The sequence below is a fragment of the Ursus americanus genome, chromosome X, assembly GCF_024610735.1.
Source record: "Ursus americanus isolate L20-20 chromosome X, mUrsAme1.1.p, whole genome shotgun sequence".
In the NCBI taxonomy this organism is placed as follows: domain Eukaryota; kingdom Metazoa; phylum Chordata; class Mammalia; order Carnivora; family Ursidae; genus Ursus; species Ursus americanus.
This window is the reverse complement of record NC_142164.1, coordinates 61,303,590-61,321,749: the sequence shown is the minus strand read 5'-3', so window position 1 is coordinate 61,321,749 and position 18,160 is coordinate 61,303,590. Positions and strand designations below refer to the sequence as shown.

The 18,160-nt window shown below is 35.1% G+C and overlaps 1 protein-coding gene across 1 annotated transcript in view; it reads right to left on the bottom strand.

The window, feature by feature from the left end:
- Window positions 1–2,954: 2,954 nt before the first annotated feature.
- MAGT1 (magnesium transporter 1) overlaps window positions 2,955–18,160 on the bottom strand; it is a 55,048-nt gene continuing 39,842 nt past the window's right edge. Inside the window, exons 8-10 of the mRNA XM_045801304.2 lie at window positions 9,880–9,954; window positions 7,091–7,181; window positions 2,955–4,965 (exon numbers count right to left, since the gene is read on the bottom strand). Coding sequence (XP_045657260.1) covers window positions 4,950–4,965; window positions 7,091–7,181; window positions 9,880–9,954 — 182 coding nt within the window. The 3' untranslated portion in view covers window positions 2,955–4,949. The remainder of the gene's footprint in view (window positions 4,966–7,090; window positions 7,182–9,879; window positions 9,955–18,160) is intronic.

Sequence of the window (18,160 nt, the reverse complement as noted above, 5' to 3'; positions counted from 1 at the left end):
AGCGTCTGCCTTCAGCTCAGGGCCTGAACCCAGGGTCCTAGAACCGAGCCCCACATCAGGCTCCTCCGCTATGAGCCTGCTTCTTCCTCTCCCACTCCCCCTGCTTGTGTTCCCTCTCTCACTGGCTGTCTCTCTCTCTGTCAAATAAATAAAATCTTTAAAAAAAAAGGGGGGGGAATACAAATGAATAATAAATATAAGAAAAGATGTTTGGAGTTACTAATAACTTGGGAAAGGATAATTAAAATGAGGTATGTTGAAAGAATTTTAAAAAAAGAAAAGGGATAAGGGTGTTAAGAATATTTTTTAAGTGTGCATTTTGTTCATTCGGAAGTTTTCAAGTACCACGCAACTGTTTGGTCATAACTCAGCATGTAAATGACTCTGACTTCAGCTTTTAAGTACTGAAGTGATACTATATTCGCAGGAATATTTTGGTCTTTAGGTGGGGCAGGGACCAAAAGAATATTTTGGCATTTCAGTACCTTAAAAATCGATCTTGTGGACTAACCATCTTTTAAAATTTCAGTTTCTGTCGCAGAAAGCTATACCTTTGCCTCCCATCCTGACCCCAAGAAAGTAATGAAATCTTTCTCTATACCCGTAACACATGTTCTCCCACCAGTACACAGGATTGCATTCGTTTGCATATTTATTTCCACCACAAGACTGTAAACAACTCAAGAGGAAAGACCTTTTTTTTTATTCAATCTGAAAATTTACTGAGCACGTACTACACAGGCATTTTAGAAAATGAGCATACTAAGATGAGTAAGACAATATTCCTGTTCTCAAGGAAATTACAGTTTAGGGGAGAAAATAGGTAATTACAAGATAGAATACCAGAGATAAGCATGCACTAAATAAAAGAGGAGGGTATAGAACCCAAAGTGGGAGGTCAGGAGAACTTCCCAGAAATTATGTTTGAGCTGTGTTTGAGGAGGGAAAAAACATTTCATTAATTTTATTTGAAGGTCACAAAAAGAACTTCAGACCTGAAGTTCTCTAGCTGCAACTGCTGGCCGCGGAGCCATGGCCAGGCTTCATGAACTGGAAGGTTCAAACTAAATGGGTCATTTCTGAGTCTGGGTATTTGGTGATGCCCACACACCTTAATAAGTTTCTTCCAGCTGTAAGTCTTTATTTACAAAGCACTCATTGGAATATACTAATCATCACTGTGCAGGCAGGGTTTATCTGAATGTCCTTAAATTGTCCCCCAAAAGAGCCTGAAGACCATGCTTCAACATTTTAACCATAAGTCATATATCCAGCTGTACTCATAGTTTCAGGACAATGATGGAATACAAAGTGGTGTCAGTGAGTAAATGCCAATACAGGGTTGGGGCCAAGGCAGTAGTATTTTAGTTTTGAAGTGTGGTGACATATACATAAAATTTGCCACCTTTACCATTTTTTTTTAAGTAAGCTCTAGGCCCAGTGTGGGGCTTGAACTCAAGAGTTGCATGCTCTATTGACTGAGCCAGCCAGGTGCCCCTAAATTCTACTTTCACAGATTAAAGGGAGTCCACTGAAATTCCTCCCTTCTTCTGAAGCTTTCATGAGCCATTCTAGGGAAATGCCTCTCTCATCAGGACCCTTCTCTCCGGGGTCTAGAGGTCAGGAAACAATCAAGGTAGACTATGGTTTCTATGTCTCCAGGGAGTAATTTACATCTCCCACTGAAACCTAATCCATAGGAAATTTGCAGCAAAATTGGAAACCTGTAGGCCTTTCCTTGGAATAACCTTCAGTGAACTGTGTCACCTATTTAAGGCAGATTTTCTTTAATTGTCAAAATGAAGGGACTGATTAAATGGTATCTAAGGTTCCTTGGCTTTGACTTTCTACAATATTAGCATACTGCTACAGTTGATTTCATTCTTGCTTATACTTGGGCATTTAAATCAAGATCTAATATTAACATATTGGTTTCAAAAATATCCTTTCTAAAAAATATTTCAATTAATATTAAACAACTTGCAGCTATAATGGCCTCCACAAGCATTTCACAGCTTCTTCAGAAATCTGATTACAAAACATCCTACATTTCAACTGATTTAATTCAATACCAAACCTGAATATCACAAATGATATGTACTCAAATTTAAATATATCTTTAATATTTTGCACCTAAAACAGCGGTGCTGGAAGGAACATTGAAGTAATTTAGTCCAATGCACTCACATTAGAATAAAGAAGTAAGTCCTGAGAGAACCTAGCTCAAGTGACTTGCCTATGGTCACATAGCTAGACAGAGAACAAGAACTAAAAGCTGTTTAAATGCCAGATCTCTCTACTTCCTGTCCAGTGTTCCCATTACATGTTTGCAAATGTACTGTTGTCCAGTCTCATATAACTTGATAATCTGTCTGGGTAACCTTTTCAAATCAATTATTTAGTACAAAAATGTAATTACCTTGTCACAACATTCACCGACTGGGACAAAACTAGATCAACCATTGAAGACGCCATTCATCTACTTACCTTGGCTGTTTTGACTAACCTATTGGGCGACAACATTAATGAAAGATAACATATGGAATCCTGGAAGAATATATCTCAATTTAGAAATATTTAAGGAAATCAGCCTACCAAATTTACTGTCATTAGGACAATAAGATATATAATTATATTCTCAAAATGAAATAACCTAGAGGCACCTAGATGGCTCAGTCTGTTAAGTGATGACTCTTGACTTTGGCTCAGGTCATGATCTAAGGGTTGTGAGATTGAGCACAGCATCAGGCTCCACACTCAGCAGGGAATCTGCTTGAGATTCTCTCCCTCTCCCTATGCCCCTCCCCATTCCCCCTGCTCCCCCTGCTCCCGAGTGCTCTCTCTCGAATAAATAAATAAACCCTTTAAAAAAATGAAATAACCTAATATTATAATCCTAATTACGTGTTTTAAATTCACCCCTCTGTACATGTTAATAAAAAAAACTTAAAGAGTTTAGATTGTAAAAGTTTATTGATATGGTCAAAAAGCAAACAGCCAGACATTTGGTTATCTTTGCTACTACAATGTGTCATTTTCAATAGTATTTTTAAAATGCATAACAAATATTTAAAACGTTGCTAGAAAAGTAAATTAAGAGTCTACTTAAGGCACTTCAGATGAAAGCGAATTTTAAAATTTCCACAAAAGTAACACTAAGTTTAGTAAATCTGCTTTCTACAGATTTTAGCCAGAATGCAACTCTTCTCCTTGCACAAGAAAAATGTGCTCCTAAGGGAGACAAAACAAATACAAAAAGTGTCATTCTTTCAATGCTCATGGCACATTATCTGGAGCTATACAGATTACATGGCAGTAGTATTACCCTGGTCAGTCTGTACAAATCAGGGCATCTTCATACAAATCTCTTAAGAATCACAGCATAAATTTATTTGGCCTGAGACAATTACAAGAACAGCAGATAAGGAATCCAGAATCACACAATTTATAAGGAAGTAATTAACAAAAAGTGGATCCACTAAAGAGTAAAAGGTCAACTATATGCCCTGACCTGCCAACTCTTGGAACAAAAACAAAAAATCCACATAAAACATTTCTTCTTAGGGAATTATATTCATCTCTTCTGCAAATCTCTATTATGTAAGACTTCTAGACCACATGGGAAAGTTATTAGATGGTAAATAGTAGACAAACTATTATTTTAACATAATACTTCTAAGATTTCTTTAAAATTTTTTCACAGTCATAATTAACATATTTCCATAACAGTGAAATTTCAGGATACTTTTCTTAACTATGGGGGAGGTTATGGCTAGATCTAATGATAACCATCAACTTTCATGCTTCACAAAAATTTGGTTAGCATATATGGTTATTTCCACTGACAGAAAAATGAGACAAAACTCAAATAACACCTCTTCAAATGTTTACTGTTTCTCCACCTAAAGTGAAAGAATGAAGGCTAAAATAATAGCAAAAACATAACAACTTTCAAGAAACAATTTACTTTCTATTCATAAGCCACAACTCAATATATCGGGATATGTTTTTCCCAATCTAGTGGAGTCCTTTTCCTAAATACAAGGGTTAATGAAATATGTTGTAACTGTAATACAGAAATCAACTTAACTAGATCAACCTATTTTTTCTGTGAGGTACAAATGAAATAAGTGACAATCTCTCATTTGTAGAAACAGTTTAGACCATTTTTTTAAGTTATGATGATTTTAGCACTAAGCTACATTTTTATTAGAGAGGGGCCTACCTTAAATAAATTAAGGAGACAGAATGAACCTGAAATCTTTCCAAATTAAAGTGGTTAACACCACACTCATGCAGAAATCATAATCCTGTATTTAGACTTTTTATGTCTACAGCTACCAAGAAGCACAGCAAGTACTGTATTTCAGTAGGAAACATGAAGCTCTCTCAGGAGGACTGGCTAGTCTTCTTTCCTAAAAGCTAGATGTGTCAGAAGACCACATGGCACATATGACTTCTCTGGCCAAAAGGAAAGATGTGCAGAGTATACACATCCATGCAAAGATGGAACAGCTAAGAATGCATTCCTGATGCATTTGTCTGTAACAGGCATATGCAGGAACACCTGGTCAGGACTTTTTTCCCTACCTTTGGATAAGATGATATAAAATCAGATGGCCGATAGTTAAGCAGTTCTGAACCTTGTTCTAATTAAAATGTAGTTATACAATTTTTATAATGTACTTAATTCTACTAAATTAAATGTTACATACAGTTCATCAGGAAGGGAAGGTTAAGAGCAGAACTGTATCCAAATACTTCATGATTTTGACAAGAAATTGCTTGTTAAGGCACTACAAATCTTTGGTTAAATGATTAACTATTTAAATCACTTGAAAAAAAGAGGTAATACAAAATACACAAATTTCATTCTTCTTTTCAAACACACACACATTTTTCATTTTTCAATTTTCATTACTCCAGTGTCGACATCTCTAGGATCCTTTTTAACTCATCAGAAAGCTGAAACAAAAATATTAAAGAATCTATTAGTCTCTTTCAAACAACAGGCCTTAATTCTAATAAATATCTTTAGACAAAAGAGCATTTGGGTGCATGTATAATAAACTTTGAGTATTAATAACAAAAAGTGATAAACACCAAGATACTAAGATAGTCTTAGGAGAGAAGGAAATAGACATAAATTTGTTAAACAATCTCATGAAGAGAGACACTGATGAATAATTGGATCAACCATGGTGATGAAATAAGCAAAAGAAATCCCAGCAAGATTACCCTTGCATCCCAGTTAGTATTCTACAGAGGAGAAATTATTTTAAAATATAAATACACAGAAGAAGAAATCAAGAATCAAAGTTCTGGTAGGTTTTGTTCTTAAAATTAAGTTACGTTTGCCAGCCCAAGTGTCCATCAACTGATGAACGGATAAAGAAGATGTGGCATATATACACAATAGAATATTACTCAGCCATAAGAAAGAAGGAATTCTTGCCATTTGCAATAATATGGATGAGCCAGAGAGTATTCTGCTAAGTGAAATAAGTCAGTCGGAGAAAGACAAACACCATATGATTTCACTCATATGTGGAATTGAAGAAATAAAACAAACAAGCACGAGGAAAAAAAAAAAGGAGAGGCAAACCAAGAAAAAGACTCTTAACTATAGAGAACAAACAGGGTTACTATGATGGAGGTGAGTGGGGGGATGGGTTAAATAGGTGATGGGGATTAAGGAGTATACTTTTGATGAGCACCAGGTATTATATGGAAGTGCTGAATCACTATATTATATACCCGAAACTAGCATTACACCGTATGTTAACTAACTAGAATTTAAGTAAAAACTTAAAAAGAAATAAAATTAAGTTTGCAAGACAAAAATGCAAAAGAAGATTAATTTATGTTGTTCATTGATCAAAAGGCACCCAGAATGTCACAATATAATGAATCAACCAGGGAGTTGTTCAAAATTGTCTACTAAAGGGACCCCCGCGTGGCTCAGTTGGTTAAGCGTCTGGCTCTTGATTTTGCCTCAGGTCATGATCTCAGGGTTGGGAGATCGAGCCCTGCGTTGGGCTCCATGCTCAGCAGGTAGTCTGCTTGAGATTCTCTTTCCCTCTCCGTCTGCCCCTCCCCTTGTGCACATGTTCACTCTCTCTCTAAATAATAAAATATTTAAAAAAATTATCTACTAAAAATGTGTTAAAGGTAATATGGAGAATGAATTTGTCTCTCAAAACTATCACTTGATATACTTTATCTTTAGTGTTCATAATCCTTTATACGACAGGACAATGTTGTATTAAAAGAACATGAATTATGGTACCTGGCACTCAGATTATAAAACTCACACATCCCCCATTATACAGGTACATTTCTCGTGGCTATTAACAGAATAAAATCAAGAATTTAGGATCAGGAGAGCAATTTCTTCCCTGAGCCTTAGAGATCTCTATGAACATTTCAAGACAATTAGATCTTCTTAAACACTCTTCCCTATACTCTTTATAAACTGGATTCAAATGTTCTGTTTATGCCATCTAAAGAGCCCTGAAAAGTAGAGGTGTGAGAAGTTTTAAAAAACATTTTAAAAAATAATTTGCCCAAGAGAAAGTAGAGTATGCAGACAAGGTATAAAACATTCTAGGGGCGCCTGGGTGGCTCAGTCGTTCAGCGTCTGCCTTCGGCTCAGGGCGTGATCCCGGAGTCCTGGGATCGAGCCCCACATCAGGCTCCTCCGCTGGGAGCCTGCTTCTTCCTCTCCCACTCCCCCTGCTTGTGTTCCCTCTCTCACTGGCTGTCTCTGTGTCAAATAAACAAATAAAATCTTTAAAAAAATAAAATAAAATAAAATAAAATATTCTAATCATTAAGTGTCTTTTAGATCTAGATTAAATTAGGTGATGTCAGAATAACCCTCAAAGATGTTCCTGAGAAATCACATATTACTGTCCACTATATCATAATTATCTTAACTTTTACATGCAACATACCTAAGTTAAAGCCCATGTCTGCTTTAGAAGCTAAAATAGTTTGGAGGTAAAGCAAAAAAAAATATTATAAAGCAACATCAACTCTAATCATTGTAAGTATAGGTAATCACTATTTAAGTGTAAAATAATCATACCTATATGGATATCCATGATATTTAGATCTGAAAATAGAGAGCATCCAACTGAAGAATAATACAACAAGTCCAATACCAGCCACACACATTACTGTAGAAAAACGAAAGTGTAAAATGAGCATGTGAAGTATAATAAACTATGGCATAAAATTTAGTCTACACTTCCAAGAGTGAAAAGCAAGAGACATAATTTAGTGGTAAACCTCAACTTTCCAAAAATTTTCATGCTCATTCTTTTATCTTCAGGATTCTGCCTTCCCACTTAATTTGACCCACTACAATATAATAGAGTAGTTCCATTTATACACTTGTGCAATTTAATTGTATGAAATAATAAAGTCCTTTAAAGTCATCACAGTCAAGAATTTAGTGTGAGAGGGACGCGTAGGTGGCTCAGTAGGTTAAGCATCTGACTCTTGATTTCAGCACAGGTCATGACCTCAGGGTTGTGAGATCGAGGCTCGAGTCAGGCTCCATGCTGAGCAGAGCCTGCTTCTCTCCCTCTCCCTCATCCCCTTCCCCCACTCATGTGAGCATGCTCATGCTAATAAATAAATCTTTAAACAAAAAAAGAATTTAGTGTTAGAAAATTTTACTACTGACAAGAAAATCACTCACTAAATTTCTTCTAAAGCCTTGAACATGGCCTTATTGTACTGATATTGATTTAAAGACATCTGACAACATCATTGTGACACTTGCAAGTACTTTATTCATTTACAGGTAACTACACTGCTTATGTAAGGAACTCATTTAACATGGATTCCTCATTTGAATAATGAGGGGAAAATACCATGAATCCTAGTTCTACATTCATAGCTCTCTCCATTAATCTCATATGCTCTGGTTTAGCACAGCAGTTAATAATCTTAACTCTGGATGCTGACCTCACAATGCTCAGCTATGATTCTCATAACTTCAGGCTCTTCAAGTCCTGAGACTAAGACTGGCTAAGAAGCACAGAGGTGAGGATGTGGGAAAGCATGTGTGCTACAGCAGTGGAAGTTCTAGGGAAACATACTATTGGCCGACACTAAAAACAACTTTTAGTCTTGTTATACTTAGCAATTCTTTTTCTTTTTTAAATTTTCACATAATATAATTAGGGGCTAAAATGTAAATGTTAAATATATCTTTTTCTGGGTAATAACACATGACCACTGTATTCGTCTTTTTTAGCTAATACACACCCCCCCACACACACCTGTGTATATATAGTATCAGTGTATTTATGTTTGTATTCTACTTTTTTCACATAATATATCTAAAAGTGTTTAGGGCAGTTTCTGGTACATAATAAATGTTAAATAAGTACTTGTTATTATTATTTGTGATTATTTTATTAGGTTAGAATCTTAGAAGATCAAATTAGGATTATTTTAATATATGTCACCAAAATATTTATAATTTAAATTCATACTACCAGTGTAGTACCCAGAGGGCCTTTTCCCAATATTGAATACTGAAATAGGCAAGTTTTTAAAAGTCAGGTAATGAAAGGATGTGTATTGTCTGGATAAAAAAACTGATACATTAGTTCTATTTTTGCAATATGTAAAAATTCATTTTAATTCAGCAAAATAAGACTCTCCCAGATTTGAAATCCAATGTCATCATCTTTTTTCAAATGAAAAAGACACCTATATTTAGCTAGGTTACTTTGATGACATTTACCTTTATAGCCATAAAAGGAGGACCCTGACGTAAACGTATTTTATGCGAGTAAAACAAAATTACATTGTTAGCATTTCTTTGCAACAAATACCAATGTGTGAATATTTTAATATATAAAAAGTCCATCCAAATCAATAGAAAAAGTACAAGAATAATAGATAAATGGCAAGACAAAAAGACTTTTTATGGAAGGGAAAACACAGACAGCTGATAAACATTTAGAAAAATACTCAACTTCATTAATAACCAAAGAAGTATAAAACACTGTAACATGTGCCCCTTATCTGATTAGCAAGTACACCCACACACCCACACACACGTGCACACACACACATTTTTAATGAGCTTAGCTAATGCTGACAAAGTTATTGTGAAACAAGCATTCTTTTTTTTATTTTTTTTTAAACAAGCATTCTTAAATATCGCTAGTGGGAATCTAAACTATCATAACATCTGGGGAAACAATTTAGCATCATCAGTTTAAAACATCAAGGGGATTAAAAATACTAATACAGAGGACCATACAGTCATTCTACTTTTAGGAATCTACCTTAGGGAATTGATATGAAATAAGAATAAAGTTTAACATACTACGATAGTCACTAAGGAAATATTTATTATAATGGAAGTTAGAAAAAAAACTGTTTAACAGAATCAGAATGGTTAAATTACAGCACAGGGTACAAATTTAAAATGATGTGCAGAAAAATATTTATTAGTGAATTATTTAACTCAGTTAAAAGGGGAGGTACAAGATGCAAAATTTTATACACAGAGTTTTAAATATGTTTTTACAAATGGAGGAAACTACATTAAAACATTACAATTTTTAGCTTCTCGATGATGGAATAATGGATAACTCTCCCCCTAAATGTTTTATATCTGATTTCCCCACACATTTTTTATAGTAAGTATATGTTATTTTTAAAATAATAAAGTAGTAAAATAATATAACTAAGAGGGGGAAGGAATTAAAAGGACATTTTTTTCTGTATTAAAGGCAGAATTGTTATATAACAATTATACTTTATATTATATAACAACTATACTTCAATAATAAAAATAAAAATTAAAAAAGGTAGAATTGTTACATTTTGGCATATGATATAACTTACTTTTTCGCTTTCCAATATCCATGTCAGATGTAGCAGCTTCACATAACAGCACCATCCCTAAGGTAACCCCACCATCTTAGAAAAATTGTTTAAGGAGAAATTCACACAGACACAAAAGACATACCACTTTAATATTCCTATTCTTTCATGAAGAAAATTACAATGAATATACACATCTTCAACTTTCAATTTAAAAAAAACCATTACTAAAATAGGGAATCCTTGTGAATGTATTAAATGTTACTGGAGGGGCACCTGGGTGGCTCAGTCGGTTAAGTGTCTGCCTTCGGCTCAGGTCATGATCCCAGGGCCCTGGAATCGAGTCCCGCATCAGGCTCCTTGCTCAGTGGGGAGTCGGCTTCTCCCTCTCCCTCTGCCCTTCTTCCCCGCTCATTCTCTCTCTCTCAAAAATAAATAAAATCTTTAATATATATATATATGAAATAAAATAAAATAGGGAATCTTGTATCTATACAGCATGACAATTATTAACTATGAAGGTATAATAAAAAAATATTAAGGTTGGAAAATTACTTCATTTATACAAATGAAAATCAATAGTTTAAACAAATGTCCCACTATAACTTACAGATGAAATATGAGTTTTCCTGACATGTACTTTGAAATAACCTTCCTGGATATGCTTGCAACTATCGCTCCAACCTTGTATATACTTTATTTTGTTTTGTTTTGTCTTGCTTTTTGGGGCTTGAAATCACAACCCTGAGATCAAGACCTGAGCTGAGATCAAGAGTCAGACGCTTAACCAACTGAGCCACCCAGGTGCTCTGATATATTTTAAAACATTAAATAGCCTTTTTGAATATTCAGCCACCTTCCAAAACTGAAAACACTTGAAATGTGTACCATTTGAAGAGAACAGCAACTAATTTTTATTTGAAAAATAACTTTTCAAAAATTCTCCAGAATTTCACCAACCTCTAAAGCGCAAATTACTACTCATCTACCTAAGTTTGTCCTATTCTAATAAAAAAAAGAGAATCCTATATGTCACCACCTCACTTTTATTCACCTTAATATGGAACTACATACAAAATATACCTACTCATGCAAATAGGTTACACATGTGGTTAAATGCTAAAATAAGCAAAATTGAATTTTAAAGCAAATACAATACGTTCTAGTAGAAAAGAGATTTACCCTGCAGTTTGGTGAATACAAACAGCAGTTAAACATGCCCAAATCAATTATGCATACACACATGCACATTGTAGGCTACCGCATCTGGGTATGATTAAACAGAAAGGGAAAAATAGGTGTTCAGATAAGGCCTGAATTTATAACTGGCTCTATAGTTGTCTATTCATCCCTTCACTACCATCTTGCACTCTCTTGTCAATAGCCTCTTCTTAGGGATGATGCCCATACATCATGCTTTTAGTTGCTGAGACAAGTTGCCTTCTCCATTGATTACTTTTTTTTTTTTTTACTGAGGTTCTTTATATCCAGATACATGTAAAGACTGATCATTTCTATAGGCTTTTGTTACAGGGTATTTTTTTAAAAAAAGATTTTATTTAGTTATCTGAGACATAACAAGAGCATGAGCAGGGGCGGGAGAGAAGCAGGCTCCCCGCTGGGCAGGGAGCCCAATGTGGGACTCGATCCCAGGACCCTGAGATCACGACCGGAGCCGAAGGCAGATGCTGAACTGACTGAGCCACCCAGGCACCCTGTTACAGGGTACTTTTGAATAATGGTTGAGACTTTCGTTTTTGGAATGGTTTGTTTTGTATCATGGTCTATATGCATTTTCTTTGAATGAGCTATCTTGCAATATACCATCAATGTCTTTGTGTGCTGTTCTCAGTTATCAAGAGCTGTGATGGGGCACCTGGGCGGCTCAGTCGGTTAAGTGTCTGCCTGCAGCTCAGGTCATGATCCTAGGGTCCTGGGATCGAGTCCTGCATTGGGCTCCCTGCTCAGCAGGGAATCTGCTTCTCCCTCTGCCCCTCCCCCTGCTCATACATGCGCTCTCTCTCACAAAATTAAAAAATCTTAAAAAAAAATCTGTGATGTACTGCCATATGTATGGTTTCATTTTATTTATTTATTTTTTAATAGATTTTATTTATTTATTTGAGAGCGAGAGAAAGAGCAGGGGAAGGGGCAGAGGGAGAAGAAGAAGAGAACCTTAGGCAGATTCCGTGCTAAGTATGGAGCCTGACACAGGGCTTGATGCCATGATCCTGAAATCATGACCTCAGCCAAAATCAAAAGTTGGACCCTTAATTGACTGAGCCACCCAGGTGCCCCTTTATTGATTCTTTAAACTTTTACTGACACTGCCTACTCTATGGAAGGCACTACTAGTTGTTGGAATTAAAAAGCTAGACAAAATATAGATCCTTCCTTGGACAAATTTACAATCTAGTGGAGGATATAAGCAATGAAATAAATAATAAATAATTACCTAACCATGATTAAATGTTACTATGGGAGAACTGAATAGAAACTACAGGAAGTAATATTCTATAATATACAAGAACCAGGCTATTAAAAGAGCTAGTAGAATTAAAATACATTATATATGATGAAGGCAAAGACATCTGCATAAAATGAGGTATAATTCCAAAATTGTGGGAAGATGTTTCAGTTATGTACTTTGATTATTATTGTCCAAAGTAATTTTAACAATGACCTAAAATTTCTTTGCCTATTGAATTAGCGGTTTAAAAAAATGAGACTACATAATGAGTTAGGACTTGCCAGAGCTATCAGTGCACATATTCTGACAGCAATCCTCCCTTTTTTTTTTTTTAAGCAAAACTCTTTTGGAAAACAGTTTGGACAAAACACCAAAAAAAACAGATTTGTACACTTTGCTTCAAATCTTACTTCTGGGAATTTGGAGACATGCCAAATTATTTTTTTAAAAGATTTATTTATGTATGTATTTATCAGAGATAGAGATAGAGAGAGAGAGAACGTGCACAAGCAGGAGAGTAGCAGGCAGAGGGAGAAGCAGGCTTCCCGCTGAACAAGGAGCCCGATGTGGGACTCAATCCCAGGACCCTGGGATCATGACCTGAGCCGAAGGCAGATGATTAACTGACTGAGCCACCCAAGCATCCCACCAAATTATTTTTATATCCAAGTAAACATTCTTTGCAACGTTCAACAGAATAACTGAATTATGATATGCCCATTATATAAACATTAAGAATGATCACTATTTTTCCTTTTCCTTGTCTGTATTTTCTTATTTATCTATAATTCTCATGCAACTTTTGTAACTATAAAGGGCAAACAACTATACAGAAAATGCTTGTATTAGGAAACCAAACTGGATATAAAGTATGTCTATAACTACCAAAAAAGGAGCTCCACTCCAAAAAGATACAACTAAGCAAAGAATGCAAAAGAATATGCAAATATAAACTTAGATTTTAATATTATGGGTGAAAAATTTTCTAATCTACTATGTTATTTCTTTAATTTAAATATATCTAAAGTATAATTCCATTTGTGTAAAGTTAAAAAGTAAGTAAAATAATCCATATTGTTAGCAGTCAGGATAGTAGCTACCCTTGGGTAGGAAGGTAGCAATCAGGAGGGGTGATGAGGATACTTTGGGATATGAATAAAGTTTTATTTCTTCAACTGGGTACTGGTTACACCGTTGTGTTCATTTTGTGAAAATTTATCAAACTGTACACTGCACTTATGAGTTGTGAACATTTCTGCATGAATACAGTAATTCACATAAAAAAGTTTAAAATATTGGGGCGCTTGGGTGGCTCAGTTGTTAAACGCCTGCCTTCGGCTGTATTCCCTCTCTCGCTGGCTGTCTCTTTGTCAAATAAATAAAATCTTTAAAAAAAAGTTTAAAATATAATGTTAAAAGTTGCTCAGTGGATCAGGCAACTCATATAGGTTGCTTTATTAATCATGTAGTAAATTATAAAATATTAAAATAATGATAAATATGTGGATATTTTCTAAACTCATAACTAACTACTAGTTAGTAGTAGTTTCATTCTATTAGTTCTTATCAACATGGTAACTTTTGAGTTTTGAGGCTTTGTGACCACTAAAAAAATAAGGGATTTTCAGTCTTCCATAAAGTTTCCTACTTCTAACAAAGTTAAATAGCTGTATTCATTGTCTCACACCTAGTGAGACATGGCATTTAAGGCACTGTCTTATAACCTGTAAACCTGTGTTTATCTCAATACTATAAGCTCCTTAGACAAATCGTGCATCCACAGCAACTAGCAAAATAATTGCTCAGAAAGTATCACCCAAACCTTCCTAACCACTACCAAAAAAGCAAAAACAAAATAACGGAAAAAATATCACCTTGAAAAAAAATTCCCATTTTGTATCTGATTAACCAAATCTACAAGAAATGCTATATTTCCAAAAATAAACTATTGGGACTTCATCAAGAAAAAAAAAAAAAAACTTCTGCACAGTGAAAGAAACAATTAACAAAATTAAAAGGCAACCTACGGGGGTGGCTGGGTGGCTCAGTTAAGCATCCAAGCTGATTTCCACTCAGGTCATGATCTCAAGGTCTTGGGATCAAGCCCCACATCAGGCTCTGCATGCAGCAGGGAGTCTGCTTGTCTTTCTCTTTCTCTCTCTCCCTCCCCTCCCCCTCACGCATGTTCTCTCTCTAAAAATAAATAAATCTTTTTTAAAAAAGGGCAACTAAGGAGTGGGAGAAGATATTGCAAATGACATATCTGATAAAGGGTTAGTAGTAGTATCCAAAATATATAAATAACTTACAAAACACAACACCCAAAAAACCCAAATAATCCAGTTAAAAAATGGGCAGAAGACATGAATAGACATTTTTCCAAAGAAGACATACAGATGGCCAACAGACACATGACAAGTGCTAAACATCACTCATCATCAGGGAAATGCACATTAAAACTACAATGAGATATCACCTCACACCAGTCAGAATGGCTAACATTAACAACACAGGAAACAACAGGTGTTGGTGAGTATGTGGAGAAAGGGGAACCTTTTTGCACTGTTGGTGGGACTTCGAACTGGAGCAGCCACTCTGGAAAACAGTATGGAAGTTCCTCAAAAAATTGAAAATAGAACTACCCTACTACCCAGCAATTGCACTACTAGGTATTTACCCAAAGGATACAAAAATATTTATTCAAAGGGATACATGTACCCTGATGTTTATAGCAGCATTATCAACAATAGCCAAATTATAGAAACAACCCAAATGTCCACTGACTAATGAATGAGTAAAGTAGAAGTAGTATATATAATGGAATATTATTCAGCCATAAAAAAGAATGAAACCTTGCCATTTGCAACGATGTGGATGGACCTAGGGAGTATTACGCCAAGCAAAATTAGTCAGTCAGAGAAAGACAAATACCATATGATTTCACTCCTGTGTAGAATTTAAGAAACAAAAATGGAGGGAGGGAAGAGAGGTAAATCAAGAAACAGTCTCTTAACTATAGAGAACAAACTGATGGTTACCAGAGGGGAGGTGGGTGAGGGGGATGGGTGAAATAGGTGATGGGGATTAAGCAGGGTACTTGTGATGAGCACTGGGTGTTGTATGTAAGTGCTGAATCACTAAATTCTACACCTGAAACTAAATTTACACTGTATGTTAACTAACTGGAATCTAAATTAAAACTTGGAAAGGAAAAAACTGCTATATTTCAATAGGCTTGCAATCTGCTCCAAATGTATGTGAAGCCTTAAGTAATGTTTAACCTTTACGCAGAAGGAAAAAGTAAGAATATTCCAATTTCTTAAACGTCTTATATAATTATATTTAAAAAGTTAGGACAAAGCTTAGGAGAGAAGAATTTTGGCAGTCCTACAGTGTTAAGGAGAACATGATTAAGGTTCAGGTTCTACCAGAAAGAATGACAAGGCTCATATACCAGGCTCTCAGTTGAAAGCCATGGATGGAGAGGATGGAGAAAATGGGAGCAAAACAATAATGAAGATACAGTAGCCAAATATTTACCAAAATGAATTAAGGGTACTGACCCACAGATTTAGGAAGTTCTGCAATCCAGAAAACAGGAGTAATATAAATGAAAACATTAGGAGAAAAGTCTTAAAATCCATCAGAGAAAAAGACACACTGCCTTCAAAGAACAATAATAAGAATTAAATCTCATTTTTCCCAGAAACTATGGAAGTAAAAGACAATGGGATAACATTTCCAAAGTGCTTAAAGAAATCTAGAAATCTACACCTGGTAAAATATCCTTAAAAAATGAAAGAGAAATAAAAGTGGTGTTTTGGGTTGTTTTTTTTTTTTTTTTTTTTGGAAAAATTAGGGAAAAGCTAGAAGACCAACAAACCACAAATCACTTAATACTTTATAATTGTACCTGTCCTTTTGCTACATTGTTCAATTTCAAAATACCATTAATTGAGACCATGTCCAGACACTGAAAAATTTCCAAGGTATAATAAATTTGTTAACACACCAAACCATAAATGAGCATTTTCAACTAAAATTTTGAAAAAATTTGAAATAAGACAGAGAAAGACAAATTTATATGATCTCTCTTATATGTGGAATCTAAAAATAAACAACTTTTACACACACACACACACACACACACACACACAAGCTCGTAGATACAGAGAACAGATTGGTGGTTGCCATAGTAGGGCAGTAAGAGGTAGGAAAAGTGGGTGAACTTTTTTTTTTAGTTTAAATAAACTGAATAAGGAATAAATTTTAGGATTTAAAAGAACATATGGTTGGATATTTTTCTTGCAGTCTTCTTTCTTATCATCAGGAATAGGTATTTATTATTAGATTAATTTTTTAGGTTACCATTCCATGGCTGAATATATGAACTCCCCTGGCTCTGAGCTGGATTTTAAGCAGTAAATCTGTTTTCCATATTATACATAAACACTGTTTTGAGAAAATATCATTTTCCCAAATATCTTTCAATTAAACCAAAAGCTTAATTTTTTCAGAATGTTTCAAGTATCTCTATTAGATCACTGACATAGTAAAATGAAATGGGGAAACACACACACACAAAGGTTTACTAAGGAGGATATTTCCAGGGGTTTTGATTTTTTTCTTTATATGTACTTGTATTTTCTAAATTTCCTTTAATTAACTTGTATTGCTTTTATAATCAGAAAAAAACATTTTAAGGGATTAAATTACTCATATTGATTGTAATTACCTTCAAATTCCTTAGCCAATTCTTACATAATACAACCCATTTTCAATAGAGTAAGTGTTGAACTAGATGACCTCTAAGTTATTTAGATGATGAGATGAGAAGGCAGAGCAAATGACTTTACCATCAAATCACTGGGCAGATTCTCTAACAACCTGGGCTACAACTGATTCCAATATGTCAACGTCAGGACCCCTTGGCTGAGAAGAAAACTCTAGAAACATTACATTTGTATACCTTGTTGATTTGTTCTAGAGAGTCACTGCTTGTATATTCGGGGTGGGGGGTAAACCCTGTTCAGTAATACTATGAAATTTAGACTCTTAATTATCTGATGTCACTGTTAACTACCCTTGCAGCTGACAGAGGCATCAATTTTCAGATGTGAGAAAGTAATAATGTGCCCTGCCACTCAAGAGAATGGGACAACACATAAAATGCAGCTACAAAGTTCAAAGGAAATAATATTTCTACTTAGGACATGCTGCAGCTGTAAAATGTCAAAATAACCCGTCTTGGTGCCTGGGTGGCTCAGATGGTTCGGCTCAGGTCGTGATCTCTGGGTCCTGGGATCGAGCCTTGCGTTGCACTCCTGGCTTGGCAGGGAGTCTACGTCTCCTTCTGCCTCCGTGCCCCCCCCCCGCCCCATGCTTATGCTCTTTCTTCTCTCTCTCTCTCAAATGAATAAATAAAATCTTTAACAACAACAACATCAACAACAAAAATAACCCCTGTCTTTGAGTAACTACTGTTTTCTTAACCATGAGTAAGATGTCTAAAATTATAGACTGACTCAAATTATCACTAAGAAGGAAATAATGAGTTCTTGCCTGGAAGACCTAAGTCATTCAACATATAAGTACAATTTCTAAGTAGCCTCAATTTACAACTAAAGTACAGAGCTTCAAATAAAGGGTTTATGAAGACAAAATCCCACATTTATCTGAATTATGTACAGTTTCCAGGAAACTGAACCCTGTGTCCACTTCACAGTCCAGACCTGATGCTAATCCCTTTTCACTTAGCCTGGTTTTGCTTTAAGTCTATCAAAACATTGCTTCATTTACATTTCACCTAAGCTTCACACTTCCTCCAAATTT